This window comes from Thunnus maccoyii, chromosome 5 (assembly GCF_910596095.1).
Source record: "Thunnus maccoyii chromosome 5, fThuMac1.1, whole genome shotgun sequence".
Classification (NCBI taxonomy): domain Eukaryota; kingdom Metazoa; phylum Chordata; class Actinopteri; order Scombriformes; family Scombridae; genus Thunnus; species Thunnus maccoyii.
Genome location: NC_056537.1, coordinates 30,801,959 through 30,823,815, shown reverse-complemented (window position 1 = coordinate 30,823,815; position 21,857 = coordinate 30,801,959). Strand labels below are relative to the sequence as shown.

The 21,857-nt window shown below is 39.1% G+C and overlaps 1 protein-coding gene across 5 annotated transcripts in view; it reads left to right on the top strand.

Moving 5' to 3' along the window:
* The first annotated feature begins 3,273 nt into the window (after positions 1-3,273).
* Positions 3,274-21,857, top strand: part of hydin (HYDIN axonemal central pair apparatus protein) — a 72,482-nt gene continuing 53,898 nt past the window's right edge. For 3 of the 5 annotated variants that reach the window (XM_042410907.1, XM_042410905.1, XM_042410903.1), the window contains exons 1-10: positions 3,274-3,379; positions 3,889-4,020; positions 5,215-5,346; positions 9,238-9,357; positions 9,681-9,815; positions 10,534-10,733; positions 11,081-11,205; positions 20,061-20,262; positions 20,392-20,578; positions 21,687-21,786. In XM_042410907.1, the coding sequence (XP_042266841.1) occupies positions 3,916-4,020; positions 5,215-5,346; positions 9,238-9,357; positions 9,681-9,815; positions 10,534-10,733; positions 11,081-11,205; positions 20,061-20,262; positions 20,392-20,578; positions 21,687-21,786 (1,306 nt within the window). In that variant the 5' untranslated portion in view covers positions 3,274-3,379; positions 3,889-3,915. Of the gene's footprint in view, positions 3,380-3,425; positions 3,446-3,888; positions 4,021-5,214; positions 5,347-9,237; positions 9,358-9,680; positions 9,816-10,533; positions 10,734-11,080; positions 11,206-20,060; positions 20,263-20,391; positions 20,579-21,686; positions 21,787-21,857 lie in introns of those variants that run through there. The other 2 variants (XM_042410906.1, XM_042410904.1) reach the window with 2 other exon arrangements.

The window sequence follows — 21,857 nt, the reverse complement described above, 5'->3', positions numbered from 1 at the left end:
ATAGGGGGCGGGACCTACGCGGACTGCCGGTCCCTTTGAAGAAGACAAATCCGATTTTCTACCAGGCTGGGCAGCTCACTGATCCGTTCACTGACAGAGACGGGGCTGGGAACAGAGGGAGAAACAATGAGAGGGCAACAGAGGGAAAGAGAAACAGAAAGATGGGAGACATAATAAGATGAGCAACAACTGCAGCTTTTGATGAACAGTAAAAAGAAAAAAGAAAAGACCAAATGACATAGCCTAAGTCACTGAGTTTGACTGAACACCACAAAATCCTGGGAATATATGCCTTAAGCATATTGTACAAATAGTTTCCCTCCCTCCCTCTCTCTCTCTCTCTCTCTCTCTCTCTCTCTCTCTCTCTCTCTCTCTCTCTCTCTCTCTCTCTCTCACTCACACACACACACACACAGGCTGCACAACAATTAGAAGTGCTGACTGAACAAATAGTAGTACCGAAAGCTAAAAGCTGATTGGAAGACTTGAGAAAACATAAACCAATATGGTAGCCCATAATGACACATGACACTATCATAAACAACACTTGAGGTGCAGTAAAACAATAACTTCACTTGTCTAACTAATTAACATTTTTATCATTTAAATGTCCGTGAAGTGAATTAATTAGCCTATCCAAGGTCGGAGGGACCTTCATGTGTGGAAATACAATTTACAGAAAGTAGAACTGAACGGTAATCTGAATGAATTTAACTTGAAAAATCCAAATACTTAATTCCAAGAATTTAACAATTACAATTTTCTTATTTTGTGGTGGTGGTGGTTCATGACTTATTTCTAAAATACAAACAGTATTTCTAAAAGTTTTACTATGGCCCAGAGTATACTGGCATATCAGAGCAGGCTCACTTTGTAGGAGCAGTTGATTAAACAGGAATATAAAACAAAACAATTATTTCTGCTCTGAGCATTTAATTTCCTCTGTTTAGATTTGGTGGTGATAACTATTTGGAGTCTGGGTTACATATAACTATTTTTAGTCCCTATATTGTACCAGTGTTATCCCAGGGGACCTTATGGAAGTTTCATCGGCCCAGCAGCAACACTCAGATTATGTGGAGGGAAAGTTTCTCTGTGCTCACATTCATTCTGAGTTTAAGATGAGCATGGTTTGTGACATCACAACTAGTTAGTACAGTATTCAACTTTTACAAATGTGGTGTGGATACTTGAAGCCTCCAGTGCACAAACACTGTGAACTGACTTTTCAGTGCAGTAGGAGACAACTTTAATCCAGCAGTTAAACTTTCAAAATGAACAATATTTGCATATTCATAGATTTTTCCATGCAAATCTCAGATAGGGGGCCTCTGTGAAAATATACTTATCAGTGGTGATAAGGGGTCAAGTATCAATAATTGGGGGGGGATGAAAAAGATTAGTAACCCCTGTGCAAAATCACTCCAAATATGTATGTCATGAACACAATCAGTCAAGGGGGATAAATAAGTGGACCTGTAAAGTTGCAGATTAAATTAGAAATTCCTTTCCTGTCATCATGCTCACTGGGCTTTCAAATCCCCTTTGTAGCACCACTTGCCCTTATAGTGACCCTCTTCAGCACACGCACACACAAAACTAACACTGACTGAACACAGTATGTGCGTATCTGTAGAGTGAGAGCGAGTTGGGTGGGAAATGTGCATTTGATAGGTATATGGGAAATTTTTGTGTCAAGTAATATTCGAGGGCTTTTCTAACAATCAATCATGAAACACTGCTTTGTTTTTATTATTTGTATTGTGGGCTAATATTGAGAGTTTATCTTATTCAGCTGTGTCAATAAATTGTCCAATTATCTCAGCAGACAGTAATTGACTGAAGGTCAAATTCAATGTCTGTTTTTTTAACAAGTAATAAAATTTTATTCTGCCACCAGCAGTTGGTTTCAGTTGGATCTTTTATTGCTCGTCGCAACGCCTACTGGAACAGTTCAATACACTTTAGCAGTTGCTGCTTAACTGACATTGTTACTAACTTTTCATCCAGCTTTTTGTCATATCTGTGACTGAGCGAATGTAAGGTATCTTTTATCTACTCATCAAATGCCTTTGTTGAAGTATTATCTGCAGGTACTCCTTTATTGCATCTGTTTTGTGGCAGCTAATTTGTGATTTAGTAGAATTTAGATCCTAGGACTAGTTTATTTCTAAGTTACCCATTAGCAACAGTATAGGTTAGGACAGGTTCACAATTTTTAAAGTCTGTCTTAAAACAACAGTCAGGAGCCACAGTCCTCCTTCTGTGCAAAAATGTATTTAAAAGTGTATCAGAAGCTAATATGAAGCTTCAGCCATTAACTTAGTCAGATCAAGTAGATAAGATTCAACGTTACAGTCTTTTTAGTGCCAAAGTCTCCCTTTTTGTTACTATACTTCCACTGCAGCTCAACAGGGAAATACTGTGTGAGGAAACACAAAGAGGGAATTTGATGCTAAAAAGACTGTAAATGTGGCAGATATCCACTTGATATGATCTAACTCAGACTGCTGAAGCCTCATATAAGCTTCTCATCAACTTTTAAATGCATTTTTGCACTACATCACGGTGTGAACACACTATGGATTTTGGCCCCCATCACTGACATTGAAAGCGCATTTGAAGGGGATCATTTAATAGCCAGTATGAACAGGAGGAATGATTACAGCGAGGAAAACCTCTTTCACTGTTCATATGAACACCTGACTATTGTTTTAAGACAGACTTGAAAAAGTGTGAACCTGTCCTTTAACCTAGTGTTAGCTAGCCAGAGCTAATGTGTGGATGCAACATTATAATGATAAACCTGTATGATATGTTGTTAGAGATCAGAACAGTATTTTAACATTTATAACAGCCTGAGGGGGTTAATAATGAATACTTTTAATCATTTAATTATATTTTGGGGTATCCATTTTGCCCACTAAAGAATGCTTCTTCTACCAATATTTAAATCTTGATTGTACGTTACCCGATAAATTTCTGATCTGTCACGGTTTGAACCAACATATGCTGGATTATTTTGAGAAAAGAAACCGAATAGAAAGTCTGTTGTGTCCCATTAGGTTACCAGACAGATCATCATGCAGTCTTATCTGCACGTGACCTCATGATTTCCCAGAAAAAGTATCACCTCTATTCTGTCTTCTTTCAACATCAGTATATTTTACTATGAGAGACCGGTTCATTTGCTGCCGTTGTTGTTGCCAGTTTCTGTAACACTGTCGAAGCGGCTCGCCAATCAGAAAACAGTTTATTGGGACGCCATTGTGTGCGTTGCCACAGCAACAAACCACAACTAAGTTGTGAAGTTGACTTGAGCGCTCATGACTGAGTAGAAAAGCTTCATGTATTCCATCGTTTATTCATTTACGGAGTGGTAAGACTTTCTTTTTTTTTGCAATGCAATGAGACAACTGGTTTAACTGTTAACTTTGCTCAAACGGTAGGTGACGAAAAACAACAGAAGTTTATAGCCAGATATGTAACGTTAAGTTAATTTACAGTCGGCAGAATAAAGACCTTGGAAAGTGTTCTCTAGTTAGAGTGAGCTAATAGTAATAATCTCACGACAATACATTCCAATTACAAGCAATTACAGATAATATTTTCCGTTTTAAGTAAGCTTTTAGTAGCGGAAAGACATTATACTCAAACAAAACGGAGAATTTAACAAAGTCAAGCTGGCGTTTGATGGCTAACTAACTAACTAACTCATACATTAACGTTACTTACTAGCTAAATAAAAGTTAACGCTAAACATAATTTACCATGCTAATGTCAGCGTACAAATTAGCGTCACAACAACATGAAGATAACATTATTGTACAGTAGGAACTCTCCTCTCCTCTCCTCTCCTCTCCTCTCCTCTCCTCTCCTCTCTTGCAGCTGAATTTTCTCCACAGCATATTGAAAATGACAGCCATCCAGATCCCATCAACAACAAAGTGGCAGAAGACCAAAGTGTCTCTGCCCTGCAATCCTAAACTTGTCCTAAAGGACGACAGACCAAGAAGAAGGGTAAGGATGTCCTGCTGTCTTTGCTTTTCCTCTGTGAACACACATCTGATAATACTTTGTAAACCCTGGGGATTTCATTCCGCACACCTGGTAGTGGTCTGTGGGAACAGCATGATGTCATGACAATGCATAGCTTCTCACTTCACACAAAATTAGAAGTATACAGCCAAAAATGCATCAGCTGTTGAGACCAGATATTTCCCATGAATTAACAGGGGCCCAATTTTCCGTGACTGACCTTTTGGATGTTTTCCCATCCTTTTAAAGAAGCTGCTTCAAATGACAGATTGTCCTAATAATTACCTTGGCTTCTTATAGGGAGCAAAAAATCAATATCTGACTGCAGTGTTTTGTTGCAGTGACCCTCAGCTCAGCAATTTTAGGCATCTGCTCTCTCCTTGGCTGCTCATGTCTGTACCCACAGTACTGTAGGTGACAAAAACAAGAAATACTTTTACTAGACTTACAAATATAAAACTGATTATCTGTCCTTATGATACTGATTTCAGCCTAAAGTTTGGTGAGAGCTCCTTTTTTAGTCTTATCCTCACTTTTACAAATGTTGTCATAGTAATTGTTTGTCAGTACCAAAACTTAGGAGCAATGCATACACTGATTAATTATAGAATAATAGCATTATTGATATCTAAAGTATTTCCCAGTCACTGTAGTGGTTGATGGACTTCACAACTTGCCTTTTTTAGGTGCTCCACACCACATTATTTACAACTTTGTTGTCTCTGAATCATAGAACAGAGCGTATTATGAATACACACCTAACTGGCAGCTATTACCTAAGTATTATATATGTGATAACACCCGCTACTACGTTATCCATTTAGATTCTAAGCTTTTCTGACCTAACCTTGAAATAATAGGGTGCAATAATAGTGCAGTTAGATGTTTCTTTGCTTCTGGTGCGCTGATAAAGATGTGCCAGAGGATTGTGTGGAGGAATATTAGCCTAAAAAATGCTGCAGATTGTCCTCACTGAAAGGGATATTATTAACATTTTTTGAGCACATGAAATCAGTGGATGCAAATGTACTGTATGTATTTGAAGCAGGTATGTGCAATAGCTGACAGTCCTCGTGCTCATTATCTTTTCATATTTTCTCTGTCAGCGGTAACATTTTGTTTGTTGTGTTGCCTCATCACTGCTGAATTAAGACTGTAACGGCTGTGTTGTTGCAGGTGACTCCGTCTGTTTACACCCAGGAGATGTTACAGTCTACAGAGGAGCGCCTGGCTAACACCAACAAGATGCATCCACCCCGCATACTGGAACAGCTAGACATGAGCAACACCACGCATCACGAAGTAAATGTCAGCCAATACTTTGCTACTTCAGTAGCTTAATAACTTGGTATTATTTCACTGGCAACATGATGGTGACAGAGAAAAGTTTCTGTAATGTCACCGATAACTACAATGGTGACACCAGTTAAAAATGTAAGGGTGTTTGTTATATGAACTTAAAGCAAATACTAGAGGCTAGCATCAGTGACAACAGTGACAGTGACAACAGTGACAGTGACAACAGCGTACAGAAAAAGATAAAAGTTAGACAGGAGTTTGCCATTCCCACTTCTGTCTGCAGACATACTTCAGCTGCTGACTTTCATCTTTACAAGGATAAAACCTTGGGGAGTTCATTATAGCATTTGAGTGTCAAGAATACATTGAAACCTGCATTTGATTTTGACAAGCTGTCTCTTCACCACGATGGACTTCCAGCCCATAAGCATACATAATAAAGTATATAAAACTGCTTCTGTAAAATTTTCCAAATGTTACTCATATTGTACCTTTGGAGCACTTGAAGCCCTAGTTACCACACATTTTTAAGAATTGGCCAAGTCAGATGTCAACTAATATAAAAATTAATAAATAAATCTAAATAAAAAAGTGAATGTGGTCGGCTTATTAGAAAGGTAGATGAGACCACAAAACACATTCAGAACCCCCTCATTATTTCATCATCAATGCTGTGCATACAAAACATGAACTATCTGCTAAGGTCATTACACATTGTACCAATGCTACTTCCCCTTAGTCAGCAGGCACTAATTGATTGGCAGAGGGCAACCAATGTGACTGAATGCCCTGTGCTTTTACAGAGCAAAAATGCCATAAGTGGTTCATGAAATGCCCCGTCATCATAATCAGGACGACCTATTTTTGCATCTCACCCTGCCCACATTTTTGTTGACTTGTCAAATATGTAAATGTTAATGTGACTAACCTCCTCTATGAGTCACTGTGATAAGTGGTCACCCTGAAAGAGAAAAAGGATAACTTTAATATTATAAAATCTAAGTTAAGAAATCCCTTGTGAAAATACCTAGATAGCTAGGTAGAAATTACTAGGTAGAAATTACGAAAATAAATTTGTCATATCTGTGTTTTTAACAACTTTTTAAAATCAAATTTTAGGCAAGGTTTTTTTTAAAATATATTTTTGCCTCAATGCAAAAACATCTGGTTCTACAGTAGAGTCATTTGTCATGGTGGAGAACATGCCGACAATTTTAGGGACATTTAGTAGCAGACAACGCTGATTGGAGCATTGGCAGAAAAATTAAAGGTAGATAACTTAGATAGAAGAACTCAGTGATTCACAGTATGAAATGCTTTCCTGAAATCAAGAAACACAGCACTGACAACACCACCTTTATTCAACAATGGTTTGACTTTTTCTAAGAAGAAACAACTTGCTGTCTCAGTTGAGTGGTTGGCTCTGAAGCCAAATTACATTGGGTGTAGGTTAAAGGAGCTGTTATTCAGGTGATGGATGATTTGCTCAGCTACCCATTTCTCTGCAACCTTAAGGCCCAAATGCACTGAAAACATCTGATGCGCGTTTTGAAGTTCACCTATTGTTTTAAATGGCCGAATGCGCACCAAAAGTGTTATGAGGCACGTCAAACTGCCTTGACGCCCCTACTCCAACCTCGATTTTGGAGCGTCAAATGAGTTTTTTCTGCAGCCGAAAAACAGGGAGAGAGCAAAAGCGAGTTGCTAAATGCTAATTATCCAGGTGCTAATGCTAAAGTGGCAGGAAGTATATACTATTTCATACCATTGCACAGTTTGTCATATGTCATCTTTGTTATAGACCATCTTTGTTTGAGTCAAGAAGGCAGTACAGAGCCAAATGTAAAACGATACATGAATCACACTGGGAGAGCTACACATGAAACACAAACAACAATGGAAAACACATGCAAGTAAAGTAGTTGGAGAAACAAGCGACAAGTTCACAGACAGAGTGACATTAACAAGGTGGCAGCAGCAGAGAGAAAGTGGTTTTTAGTGCTGACAGATGTGACTATCAATGAGACACTGTTTTAAATGAGAACTAAATGACCCCGTATGTTTTGAGGTCTCTGATGTGAGTTGGAACAGTTCCACTCTTGTGAGGCTCTGACAGAAAACTGACTAAAGGTAACTTCTCCTAAGTGGAATAATGCAGTCCCCTTTTGTAACTCCTTTTGTTTTAACTGTCTGTTTATACAAAGACTGTAGTGGTTTCAATGTAGTGTTGTTACCCTGTGACCAGCTCGTCAAACAGTAAGTCATGTAAAGAAAATCATTGATTGCATGCACATCTCAGCCCCCTTAGTAGACATATAGTTTCTTAAGAATCTGAAATTGACTGGATTTAATTTGATCCATTTACATACTTTTTTTAACCTGAGCCCTGAAGTTGAGGTGTTTATCAGAATTCCAAGGTTTTTAAATTCTTTTAGAACCTGTTACTTCTCCCTCAATGCAAAAACATCTGGTTCTACAGTAGAGTCATTTGTCATGGTGGAGAACATGCCGACAATTTTAGAGACATTTAGTAGCAGACAACGCTGATTGGAGCATTGGCAGAAAAATTAAAGGTAGATAACTTAGGTAGATAACTTAGACTGTCTGTCTGTTTATACAAAGACTGTAGTGGTTTCAATGTAGTGTTGTTACCCTGTGACCAGCTCGTCAAACAGTAAGTCATGTAAAGAAAATCATTGATGGCATGCACATCTCGGCCCCCTTAGTAGACATGTAGTTTCCTAAGAATCTGAAATTGGCTGGATTTAATTTGACCTGTAACTTTACCCCCACTGCAGAAACATCTGGTAGAGTCATTTGTCATGGTGGAGAACGAGTTATAACAAACATTCTTTTCTAATAATTTCGCGGCGCATTTACAGCACAAATAAATAACCATCAAGCACTCAGATGACTTATTTTTGAAACAGATACTCATAGTTTAATTTTCCTTCTCCTTTTCATTCATTCATTGCATCTAACTAATGCAATAGTAAATACAAAAAACAACAGGACAAATCTGTGTTGGTTCTGTGATGTTGGCATTTCAAATCTGATGCCTGCAGTGCACCACAGAAGCATCAATTGACATGTGAAATGAGGCGCGTCAATTGTCGCTTTCAGTGTGTTTGGGCCTTTAGACATTATAGGTAGGATGCTGATGGGCCTGTAATTACAGGTAGAATGGGGATCCTCAGATTTTAAAATTGCAGTAACAATAGCAGACTTCTTCCTGGAAACTTTCCCTGGGATATCGAGAGGTTAATGATTTTCATGAAGGGATTAGTTAGTGGTGAGCTAAGATCTTTAAGCGTTGCTGTGTCCATCCCAAATACATCCTTTGCCCTTCATGATTTGAGAGATCTGATAATTCTCATAACCTCTGATTCAGGGACATTCCTTATGCTGAAGGCTGGCTCCATTGTGTTCGTTGGACATACATTAATACGCTCAGCAGAGAAGCCCTGTGCAATAGCAGCCACAGAATCAACAAAGTAGTGATTAAGAGCAAATGCTACTTCAGCTGGGTACTTTGTGAGGTTTCCATCCAGGTTAAGTTCTGTTGGCTTTCCTGCTTCGTGATTTTGTCCCATCAGCTTTTTTAACTGATTCCATATCATTTTGGTGTTACCTCTAGCCTCACCAATTACTGTCATGAAAAAACTCAGCCTTAGCTTTCCTTAGCTCTCTTATCAGTAACAAATGTTGGTAAAATTTGGTATTTGTTTTTGAAATTCATAGCACCCCGGAGTATCCCTATATGGGAACTGTGGGGAGTCTCATGAGTTTGAGTGTGTGAGAGTGTGTTTGATGTGTATCCTTAAAGGCATAGTGACAGGCATAGTAATGACTATATGTGTTGTGTTATGGTAATTTTACAGTGTTTTTGTGTGTTGTCAGTTGTCTTTGGTGGACGTGGATCAGGCGCTTTTCCAGCCCTACCCATCTGAGCTGGTCTTCCAGAACTTCACTCCTGCACAGACCTACAAGTTACCTCTTCGCCTCTTCAACAAGGACAAGGTGTGTGAAAGAGTAAGCAGTTACACTGACGACAAGGATGCTGAGCTCTCTATCAAGAACAGCTGTGACAGAAACACTCTTTGACCATAGCAGCAGAGAAAGGAGAGTTTACAATGTGTGTGTGTTTTAGTCAGAGGGGGTGAGTGTGAGTTGAGTATAAGGAATGCAGTATGGTTGGAAAAGGTCACGGGGAGTTGGGAGAGATTAATCGCTGTAATTTGTACAAGACATGAACAAGTAAGAATGAATGAATCATTACTTGGGTGTGTACTTGGTTCTGTGTTTGTCGTTTAAATTAGTGTGATGTATTTTTTGTTGTCAAGGTTTCACGGCACATGAAGCTGGAGCTGCAGGACTCAGAATATTTCAGTGTGGTTGGTGCAGAGGATGCAGGGAACAAAGTTGCACCAGGGCTGACTGCCAGTTTCACTGTCTTCTTCACCCCACACGAGAACAAGGTACTAGAAATAGAGAGCAAATGAAATATCACCGTAACCTGAATTTAAAAGGCTGATATAGAATTTAGATTTGATGATTAGATTAAGCTGGGGAGGGAGAGGAGAGGATGTAGGTAAATTAGAAAGATAATTCAACAAGTAAGCACTCTTACTGTCGAAAAGAGGACAGGAAAAATGTAAACAGTGTTTACAGTGTTTTTACATCAATGACAGATGAGAAATGAAAATGGATGCACTTATTTTACATTCATATATTGTGCACAAGTCTCTGACAATGGCTAGGTCAGATTTAGGTGGTCAAGGGTCAAAGGTCAGGCATTAGGTTACATCAGCACATCCTTTTGTCGTCTCTCTTACTGATACTGTGGGTCAAAATGAAAACTGAGACTCAAAGGTCAACATTAAATTAAAGGGAACATAATCCCTCATAGGTTATGGCTTTTTTTTTTTTTTTTTTACAGCTGAGTGCAATGAAAACAATGCAGTATTTTTATTGCACTCAGCTGTAAAAGGTTTATGACCACTTTGTTAAGCAATGTACTCAGAAAACAAACAAAAAAAAAAAAAAGTAAAAAAAAGTCGCCAATTGACTGTTAACATCAGTTAGAATTTGTATGTGTTAAGTAACCTTAGTGACAGGCAGAGCAAACAAATAACTCATAAATATATTTGGAGCTTGATTGTTTGAGACACCTTTTTTCTCACTTTGTCCACCCAGGACTACCACCACGGACTGGTTTGTGTGACAGAGAGGGAGCGGTTTGAGATCCCAATTCGTGCCACTGGGCCACGGGCCATTCTTGACTTTCGCGATGAGCTCTATTTACCAGTCTGTCCAGTGAAAGCCTCCACACAGAGGACTCAGCTAGTCCGCAACATAGGGAATGGAAAAGCCATGTTCAAACTTCACACACAGAGGTGAGAGCCTGTACAGGAGGGGCTTAAAGTATGTCTGCTGTGTTTGAGTGATTACGTTTATCATATTAAATAAATATTCAATTACATTAAATTATAAACTCACACCTTTCAATGTATAAATAGTTAATTTACACATTTATTCATGCACCCATAATCACAACTCAACAGCAGGAACTAAAATATTTGTGATAAGGGAAACATTTGATTAACATTTACAGTGATTACTATTGATTACAATTAAATGTTTTATTGAACATTTGGGTTTCTTCTTGCCAATTTCTAAATCAACATTGCACCTTTGCTGATATCAAATGCCATGCCTCAATGTCTCTTCTACTTTACACCAGGCCTTTTTCAGTAACGCCCTCTTCTGGGACTCTTGATGTTGGCGAGAGCATGCAGGTGACTGTGGATTTCAACCCCATGACCACAGGAGACCACAGGCAGGACCTGCTGCTGCACTACCACACTGGTGAGAGAAAGTCAGGTCTCTAAAGACAAAAAAAAAAACTGCAAAAGTGTATGCACACTAGTGACACAAAAATATGTTAATAACCGTAGCTTCTGATGAAACTATTGTCACAGTAGCATCATTTCAGGAGCTGTAGTGAAATATTCATAGCGGTCCTAATCAGCATATCCAGATTAAGCAAAATGACATATAATTAAAAAAAAGAAGAAGCAAGAATGACCTTGTTGCAGCATATTTCTCATTGGCTGTGTTATTTTTCCAGTTTAGCATTTTTCTGTAAATAATATTCTCTGAGCCAGTCTACTCTAAATGCCTCCATAGAGGAGTTTTCAGATGTTCTCTTATCTGTCAGAATGTGTCTCTCAATCTGTCTATCTCACTGTGTCATACAAATATATTTTTATTAAGCTTCATATATATATATATATATATATATATATATATATATATATATAACTTTTTTCTTTTGTAACACACACAGACATGAACCCACACAGTGACACTACAAGCTATAAAAAAAGTGTCACCTCAACAAAGAACATTGTCTCATTGTCTCATTATATCTGTTATGGCTTGGCACACACACACACACACACAACAGACACATGTGGATGGAGGCAGAGATTTTCAAACTGCAAAATGAGTTTGCATAATCAGCAGTGTCAAATGGAGTGGAACTAAAAGGATGAATGTGTTTACTGTAATCACTGAGGTAAACACTTTAATAAGATTCTCTTTCTGCAGCAGTGGTGACCCTGAAGCCGAACAAGACTGCTAAACTGGCCCTACCATTGCCACACACACACACACACACACACAGCACACATGCTTGACAATGGTTACTGTAATTTCCTCAGTCCAGCTCAGGGTGTGATGATATTGACTGGTAGACAGATGAGAAGCCAGTTTGTTTCATTCTGTACTTTCAATATTATTACACGTGTGTGTTTCATTGTGTCTTATCAGTGTTTTCCATCCACAGACCTATTTGTAGATTCCCAGCACAAATAGATTCCCCAAGCTGATCCAATTAACTGTTCATTGTCTCCTTTCTAATTGTCTTCTTTTTGCTGCTCGATTGAAACTTAGTATGTTGTGTGTACGACTGTACACATGTGCTAGTATGATCCTTTAACCTTGGATGTTGCAGATGAGAAGATTCTAACTAGGTACTTTGGAGCTTGTGTGAATATGTGTTTGTGTGTGTTTGTGTGTGCTTGGGGCCATGAAATCAAAGGTGACATAAGTAATGGTAATGAGAGGAGAATCTTAACATCCTTAGGGAACAGAGCTGCGAGCATGGTGAGGTATCAGCCTATGTGGTGTATTGTATTTACTGCTCAATGCAGCTTCCTCTGTTATCTCTCCTCTCCTCTTTTCTCTTCGTCTCCCCTCCTCTCCTCTCCTCTCCTCCCTGTCCCTGCAGCTCTGATTTCTTCTCAAATTACATCTTAATGGGCTTAGCATACACAGAAACCCACCATTATCACTGTGTCTCTGGTTGTCTCTGCATAGCACAGGAGTAGTACCGCAAAGCCTCACCGGAAGAGTCCAATGTTTGATGTGAAAATTGTGCAGACGGTGTAGAATTGTGCAGAATTGAGTGACCAGCACCAGCACCATTGAAACAAATAAATAAAATGGGCTGTACAGGTCTCTCTTAATGAGATTTGTACAGCCCATTTTATTTATTTAAATATCTTAACAAAACTGCCTTGTGTTTATTAGTTTATACTGTCACAATTTAGTTGTTTTGTTCTGTTGTGGGGATTGGTTCCAGCTCACTGAAGTTCAGTGCAGTAAACTAATGAATCATTCATCCTCTATTTGTTTATTCATTGAGCATTTTATTTTATGTGATACCATTGCTTGATAAATGTTTATTCGGATGCAGACCGACTATAATATCTACGCTACCCAAATTTGTGCTTTTGTGATAAATCTGCTCATTTGTGATAATCTTGTTAACAGTATCGTTAGAGTGATTCCTCTGCTCCTGTCCACTCCTGTGCTCTACCACTCTTGTGCACCCAGTGGTCATACGTTTTAGGGAAGCCTCAGTTCCCTTCACAATTAGCCAGTTTCCTTAACATCAAAGGCAAAAAGAACGAGCTTTTGACTTTTCCTGTACACACACGAGGGGATCAATTAGAGGTAAAAGGAAAAAGTTGCTGGAAAACATCAGTACTTTTATCCTGTTCAGCAAAATGGCAATAGAGGATTCAACTGGGGCAGTCTGTTGGAAAAATATTGATTTTTTTAAAAAAAAACTTAAGCTTAACCCAATATGACATTTGAGAATGGTATAGTAGAATTGTGCTTCTGTTGAATGGCAAACGTTTTATGTTAAAAAAAAAAAAAAAAAACATAAAAAGAAGGTTTTAGTTCATTTAGTCAGGACATCAGCTCAGATTGGCAAACTAGATTAGCCCAATTTTACACTGTAGTTTGTTATGATGGGAAATGAGCCATGATGAATTGTCAATTCATCCCAGCTTTAAGTGGGAAGTGATTTAACACTGGTAGCTGAAAATAGCAATAGTGAAATGACTGGCTGGTTCTTGATTAACCAAGGGGATGCTTCAATCAGTACCAAATCAGCCTTATTCCTGACCCAAGCCGACCACATCAAAGTCTCCTCTAAAGCCAATTTCAACAATTCCAGCTACATGATTACCTAAAAGTCATCTGAGTAGAAAAATCCCGAGGTGTTGAACAAATACTGTAGAATTGCTGTGTGCCATGCAAAAAAAAGGACTTGAGTTCACTCTTATTAGCTATGCACACTATGCACATACATCATTTTTACTATGAAGTACTATGTGTGTGTGTGCATGCGTGCATGTGTGTAAGGGAAAATTCAGTAGCATGCTGACATGCCAATGATTCTGTTATCAGTAGCAGTCCTGAAACTCTACCATAGCAAAGTCACCTTGTGAAAAACTGATTGGATAATGGTGGATAAGAGTTAAACTGTTTTGACTTTGGATTTCTATTCATCCATTTGGAGTTTATCATTTAATTATTGCCATGCAATTCCCCAGAGCAGAGACGGGATAAAAAAAGATTTATGTATAGCTCTTTAATGATGATTGTTTCGAGTAAAAAAAAAAACTTCAGGCTTTATAAAAAAAAAATATCTCTGCATCTGTGTCTTTGTGTTCTATTTTCTGTTTGTGTGTTCTATAAAAATATTTCTTATTTTTTTCCTGTGTGCGTGACCTTAAAGGAGAAGGGGTGCTGTGTGGCTGCATAAACAGGCAGGTCTGCTGAAGGAGTGGCAACAGTAGCGGCATTGAGCAGCATTAAGCTTTTATAATGGGAGGGCCAGCCCAGGTCCAGAACACCACTTACAGCCCATCAAGAGACTATCATTTTTAATTTAGCACCTTTCCCTGTCTCCCCCACTCTCATGTATGTTTCAGGTCAGCTTGCCGCAAAAAAGGCTCAACTCTTGCTGAGGGGTCATTGGAGACTTCACTATAAGCTAGCTGACGTGTGTGTGTGTGTGTTATGTGTGTCAATTTGCATGTACACCCTACTACTACTTAACGCGGGTACATACTGTGTCTTTATTTCCTGTTGTCAGTTAAAAGTCGATGCAGCTTTGAAAAATAATAGTTTGCTCAGCTCGCTTGTTTTCCATCATGATGTGTTAGACAATCCTTGTTCTGTCTTAAAAGTGAGTTGAGACTCTGCGCTGCTCATGTAACCCCCCCCCCACACACACACACACACGCACATACACACACACACACACTCCCTCATCGCACTCCCCCCTCTCCACTGTCACTGCTGCTGATTTAAATGAAAAGACAGACAGCTCTTAGGGAGCGCTGAGGCATCTGCTTTGACAGGGCTATAGCACCAAGGGGATTTCAGTATAGCAGCCTTTTAGAAAAGCAGCACACACACACAAACAGAAAGCTGCACATAAACAAACACACACGCTCAAATTCGAGTACACACACTCACAAACACATGTACTGCAGATCTGCTGTTTGCACTGTAATCAAAGGTAGCTGAGGGGGTTGAGAACTTCTCTCGCTGTGTACATAGAGAAATTACGGAAGGGGGGGGGGGGGGGGGGGGGGGGGATTGTGGACAGTGATGATGAAAGCTTAGTAATAAGCTGCAGCTCTCCCTGCCTGTCAACTGCTGTCATAGTATCCGGATGCTGGGAGATAATTGCTTTTCTCTCTGCATTCTCCCAATTTTTATTTCTCTCTCCCTCATTTCCTTCTATCACTCATCCTCTGTCTTCTATGTTCTCTTTTCTCTCTTCCTCTCAATCCAATGATATCTCACAGTTTGGTAGTCTGTCTTTCTAGCAGAGTAAAAGCAAAAAAAAACTGGCCCTCTTGTGAAACTGTGCCAGTTTTTTTTTTCCTGTAATCTTTCTCTCTCTGCCTTTAGGTATATGATGGAAATCTCAGTGATAATTGGCCTGTTGGAAGTAAACGTGAACACTCTGTGAATTCTAATATGTGTTTTCACCATAGGGCAAGCATAGTCATTGTATAGATTTTCTCAATCTACATTCCTCACAGTCTTGTTTATTTTTTCCCTATACCAGGACTGGGGTCAATTTGTTGATACATCTAAAAGCTAAATAAGTCGCATTGGGAGAGTTTTACTGCTACTGAGGCTTTCATGTTATTCAGAAATGAGGTATCTCAGGTCCCAATTAATCACTTGTGCTCACTCGTGTTAAAGCCCTGGCAGAGATGGATTAAATGCCCAGCATTGAGCAGGACTTAATGGGAAGGCTCATCTTATGAAAATTCAACCCATTCGTTTATTGCTGTGGAAGATAAATCTATTGGAAACAGCCAGTGCTTTGGTTGATTTGTCATTGAGTCACACACAACCCCCCACCCCCCCATCCCTCTTTCACTTGTTAGTCTGATTCCCTTTCCTCTCAGTTTTTTGTTTGATGGCGTGTAGTTTCTTATGATGCGTAGTGTGTTCATTGATTCGCTTGTCTGATGTTATTGGCTGAGTCTCCTACAAGAAGCAGATCCTTGATCTCAGCTGGACTGTCCTCATTAAGTGAAGGTTGAAGAAAATAGATAAATATAGTGGAACTCATGTTGTTTTGCAAATAATTCATGGTTACAGTTAGATTCAACAGCCTTTTCAGACAAAATTAGTTTTATTTACTTGTAAAGAAAATGCTGTGGATGAAACAGATGCCGTTTGGATTGTGATAAAGTTATTAGAGGGTGTGCCTTGTAAGCAAAGGAGGTCATGTTCAATCCCTGCTTCCACATGCTCACTCATGTTCAGTTGGTTTTGATAATGGTGCCAGCTCATTTGTTATTGTATATGTGCAGCACTCCAGTTTGGATAATGCTAGTTTTAGCACATTAACAGGTTAATAGCCTGACACAAACAAGGTCTACGGGTTACAAATGGACTGGTTGGATTTCTGCCCTGTGTATTGTTTTTGTCATCATCCCTGCTGTGTGTTGGGTATGTGTACAAAGTGTTGTTTTTTAGTAACCATGGGAACCAATCATTGAGAGGGGCAATCCTGGGTTGTTGATTATATGTGTGGATTTGTGTTTGTGAAGGTAATCAGATAGCATTTAAACATTCCTAGGTTATTAATATAGAATAATAGAACTGAGTTGTTAGCCACTTACAAACTATTCACTATCAGTAACTGTAGATTCTTCTCAGAGGAGGAGATGGGATGAGTTGGGTCATTGTCAGACCAGTTCTATACAACCTGTGCCACTTATAGCAAAGGAAAGGAAAGTGCTTAACCTGCAGGTAATAAGTATTACAGCTACAGTTGTTCCCCAATTTTTTCTTTAAGCAAAATTTTGGACAGATGCATTGGCTGATAAGATGGATAACAGTCATCATTACATGCTTTGTCCACTAGAGAACACACACAAGCTTATCTTTCTACTGCTCACTTCAGTACATACTTCATACCCCCATAACCAAATTTAATGGATACTTATCAAAAATTTTACTGAATATTGACTTATGTTTTCAGCATAATATCAAATATCAATATCTGTATCGGCCTAAAGAATACTGTATTGACCACAATGAAATTAAATTAAAGGTATTCTGCAGAATTTTCTTGTAAACAAACAAAAGTTATGTTGTGTTTCTCACTAAAATGCACTGTGTATATCCTTGAGGTCTAGCAAACATTTTGATTGTATTTCCTTCCTCATAAAACATTTTCAGAGCCGACTTTTTAATATTTAAAATTGAGCATTCTTTACATCATTGTTTGCTTGCCAGCAATCTTCTTCTTCACTGCGTTTGTTTGCGCTTTGCTATGTTTGTGCATGCATGGCCTGGGTGATTCAAGAGAAGTGGATACCGGAGTCAAAGACGGCCCAGTTCATTCCTATGAAAGATGCTCAGTGGTGCATGAAGCCACAAAAACATTACTTCATAGTGCAACTAGTGGTCAAAAACTCCACATAGCACCTTTTTCTTTTACTGAAGTCAACCTGACATTCCCCAAACAAACACAAACAAATTCATAAAAAAGCTGCTATTGTCTTTTTGAGCATGTTTTTAAGATTTTACATGTGTGTCACCTCAATACGCAAATAGAAACAGATCAGCAAGTGGCAGTAAAACACTAAAATTGGCGTACATCGACATTTCCATATTTCAAGGTCAAAACTGGCTGCTTGTTGTGACAGCTGGTTGGAGTGGAACTACAGGTCCAGAACTGCAGTTCTGAACCTGCTGGTATTGCAGATGTGCTGGACCTCATTTTGTTTTTTTTTCATCCTTGACACCGTGTCCTTGCTAGATTCTATTCAGTGGAAGTGCACTAGCGTCATTTTTGGACTGTCAAACCCCTGAGTCAAGTTTTCCTATCCTGGGCCAAGAGCAAGATTTCCCTCAACATCCCACAGAGAGACTATCAATCCTCCGGTTTTACTTGCTGAATAAACCAGTATGTTTGAACAAAATGAACGACATGTAAGTGAATGAAATTGTAAGTAAAAAGTAATTTTGGCAAGTCTTCTTGGTTGTTTTGGTGAGAAACAAGCTTTGAAAAGTAGAACAATCACAATTAAATGAAATACTCATAGGACTCATTGAGCTGGACTGCTCACAAATGACAAAATTCTCCATGTCACTTTAATCTCAGTTTTCATTTGTAGTAATATTATTGACCAAGGTATCTGTGTTTGAATTACGCCGGGGAAATGTTATACCAAAGAACTTATTACCACAGAAACACATGAAGAGTAAAACCCTGTAGAGTTCAGAGCCCAAACAACACAATATTCAGAATTCAGACACTCCCTTCTATTGTATCCAATTGGCAAATAGTTCCTTTTGTGTGTGTGTTGAGTTGGACTTATGCTGGAAATGTGCCCTTATTTGAAAAAAATTAACCTCTGCAGGTATATAAATATGATTAATCTTAGGATAAGCTTGACTCACAGCATGTGTCTCTACAGCCAAATCTCTAGTCCTTCTGATTTGAATGTAAACAAACAAACAGGAAATTTACCCAAGGCCCTGTTCTTGTTGGCTTCATACAAAACCTAGTTTTGCATCTTATTTTTGTTGCTGGTTATTGTTGCTCTTTCTCTCTCTATTAAAAGTGTACACAATGTGATGGTGGCACCTTGTTACTACCATAGAGACTCATTAGATGTCCCATTAACCATTACGGATTTTGTCTCTTGTGGTTTGGGTGCTGATACTTTACTCCAGGGAACCGTACTTTACTGGCTTTAATGTATTATGTTGTGCATAGTAGTCTACCACATTATAATTTAAAGCTTTCATATTTATTTCAGCATGATGTAGTTCATATTTATGCAACTCCAAAAGGCTTTGGCAGCATAATAAAGAAAGTTGTTTTGGATGCCAGTTTTCCAGGATATTTTGAGAGCCATTTTAATCTCTCTGCGAGGCTCCTTTTGATCCAGATCCAGTGTTTCAAAGCTCGACTCTACAGTCTGTCCTTGACTCTACCATGAGTTCCTCCTCTATTCCCTGCCCACATTAGGCCTGAGACTCCCTGAGGAGCAGCAGTGGCTGCTCAGCAGCTGGGCTAATGGGTCCCACTTTGGAAAGTATCAACAAAGTCATCAAATACTGTATGTACATTCTGCATATAACCCCCCGACCCTCCTGCTCATTGCCTAAAGTTTTACATTCATAGATTGACCTTTCAATTCATCAACTAATCACTACTTTGCTATACAGTAGTATTTACATTTTCTGTTTGAATTTTTGATGTTTTACTGGCTACTGTTTATTGTTATAATATGTCTCCCACATTTTATCCATCCATTCATACGTCATGTTTTTGTTGTATTGTTTTTTTCTGGGATTGCAGAAAATTCAGCATGAGGCATTACTGTATCTTACTCCTACATGTCTGTAGTCAAATTAAGCTTTCAGAGGGACATTGTTTATTGAAATGATTCCCTGAACTGTAGCTTTTTGAAAAAACACTTATGTGAAAATGAAAGCGCTTATATTTATTTAGACAAAAAAAGCTTTCATTCACGCCTTCACTCGCAGCTTTTAATGTTCAAGTTATGTAAAAGCACATTTCATGATGACATAACGAATGTGCTGAGTATGTTAATAACAATAGGTAAATAAACCTCAACTAATTAGAAATAGAAACTTCTTTTTTTGCTGGCACTTGAACTGGATAGAGATTTTACTCAACTGTTTACTCATCTTCATCATTCTTTGTTGTCCTCATCCTACATGTTGTGTGACCTCTCACTCTGGGGACCAATCAATAACTCATGATCAGAAGTTGAAAAAAATTGTGCATGGATGATTTTGTGTGTGCTTCTGCATGTGTCTGATGTTTTTGCATGTCTTCTGCCCAGGTGAAGATGTATACATCAGCCTGTACGGGGCTTGTGAGGAACTGAGCATCAATCTTGAGCCTGACTCTATCCTGTTGAAGAAGACTTACATCTCCCTAGCCAACGTGCACAAGGTGTCCCTCTCCAACAGCAGTGATATCCCTCTACAATACAATTGGACGATATGGGCCAGCCAGCAAGAGGAGGACCTGTGCTTATTGAGGTATGCAGACAAAATGATTTAACACAGGCAGATTTTTTAAAGATTTTCAACTGTATCTCTGTATCTTCTGTATGTCTCTTTTCTCTTCTTCTTTGTTTTGCCTTTCACATTCTACCTCTCTCCCCCTAGGGATAGCTCAGTGCTCCGGCAGAAAGAGGAGGAGGAGAAGGAGCAGTTGCTCCTTCAGAGCGAGTCTGACCCCACAGTGAACCATTGCCTCCCGCTGATGTCCAGAGCCCTCCAGGAACACAGAAGCAAGGCTACAAAGAACCACCTGCTTGCCCTCTCAGACAACTGCTTAACTGTGGAACCAGCGGTGTGTGTGTGTGTGTGTGTGTGTGTGTGTGTGTGTGTTTCTTACCTCTTCCTCTTAGCCAATATCTCTTGACCAATTCATTGTCATTACTCACCCCTGCCCATGGTTTTGGTTTCATTATGTGTCTGAAAGATCTAATGCTTTTATTAGAGACAAACACACCTTTGGTAAGCTTTCTCTGTGCTGGCTGGGATTCAGTAGCTTGTCCAAAAGCAACTCAGCAATCTGAATATTTGAATCAGGGTCCTTCTTATGTTTGAAAGACCCCCCTACATGCTATGCCACCTACTGTGTGCTGCCTTGTAGTGCTGCAGGACAGAAATGGGAATCTGTTGAAAAGATTAGATCTGAGATTAGATGTTTCACAAAGAGTTAAGATTCGTCTCCTGTTGTTCACACGTAAACCTAGTCTGACTCCTCAGTGACAGGAGGGTCACAGATTGGGGCCCTTTTCTGCCCAGGGGCCCTCAGGTAGCCTGACCTGTTCTGACATTGCCATCCCGCTTTTCTGCCAGTGTCTCTTCTGCTCAACTCAGCCATGTTCCCTGGATAGAGGGAGAGAGGAGACAGATGAAAAACAGAGCGAGGGCAGGAGTGTTGTGATGAGAGAAAAGTGCAGGGGACAGAGAGTAAACAGTCTGCAGGCACAACAGTCACAACACAAACTTTGAGAGGGCATTTGAGAGGAATGGTCAGCACTTTACACATGCGCACACCCACCCACCCATTCACACATAGACGGACAAACGGATATTAGTGTGTGGGTGTGTGTAGAGTTAAGCTTGACTAAAGAACCAATCAACTTCCATGATGTTTTCTGCACTGAAATTAATATAGTTTTACAGTTTTTACAAAAAAGTAAACAAAAATAACAGATGGACTAGAACAGTCTTGACTATATTTAGATATTCATTACACACTTATTTGCTGTTACTTATTTGTATTTTGTTATGTATATCAGTTAAACCTCCATCCAAAAACGTCCTTTCTCATTCTTAATCAAACCTATTTTTTCCTGTGTGAGAATATTTCCATTTACAGTGTGCATGTCTGCTTTATATCCTTTGAGTAAAATAATTATTTTTTATCTTGTCTTAACATGGCTCAGGAGGGTGAAATATGGCCCAACACCACGGCACACTTCATCATTGTCTTCAAGCCAGAGGAGGCCAAACTATACCAACAAACCATATACTGTGATGTCACAGGTCAGTGGCTAGCAACAAAATACAAGTCTTATTCATGTGTACCATACAAAAATGCATGTATTGCATGTATC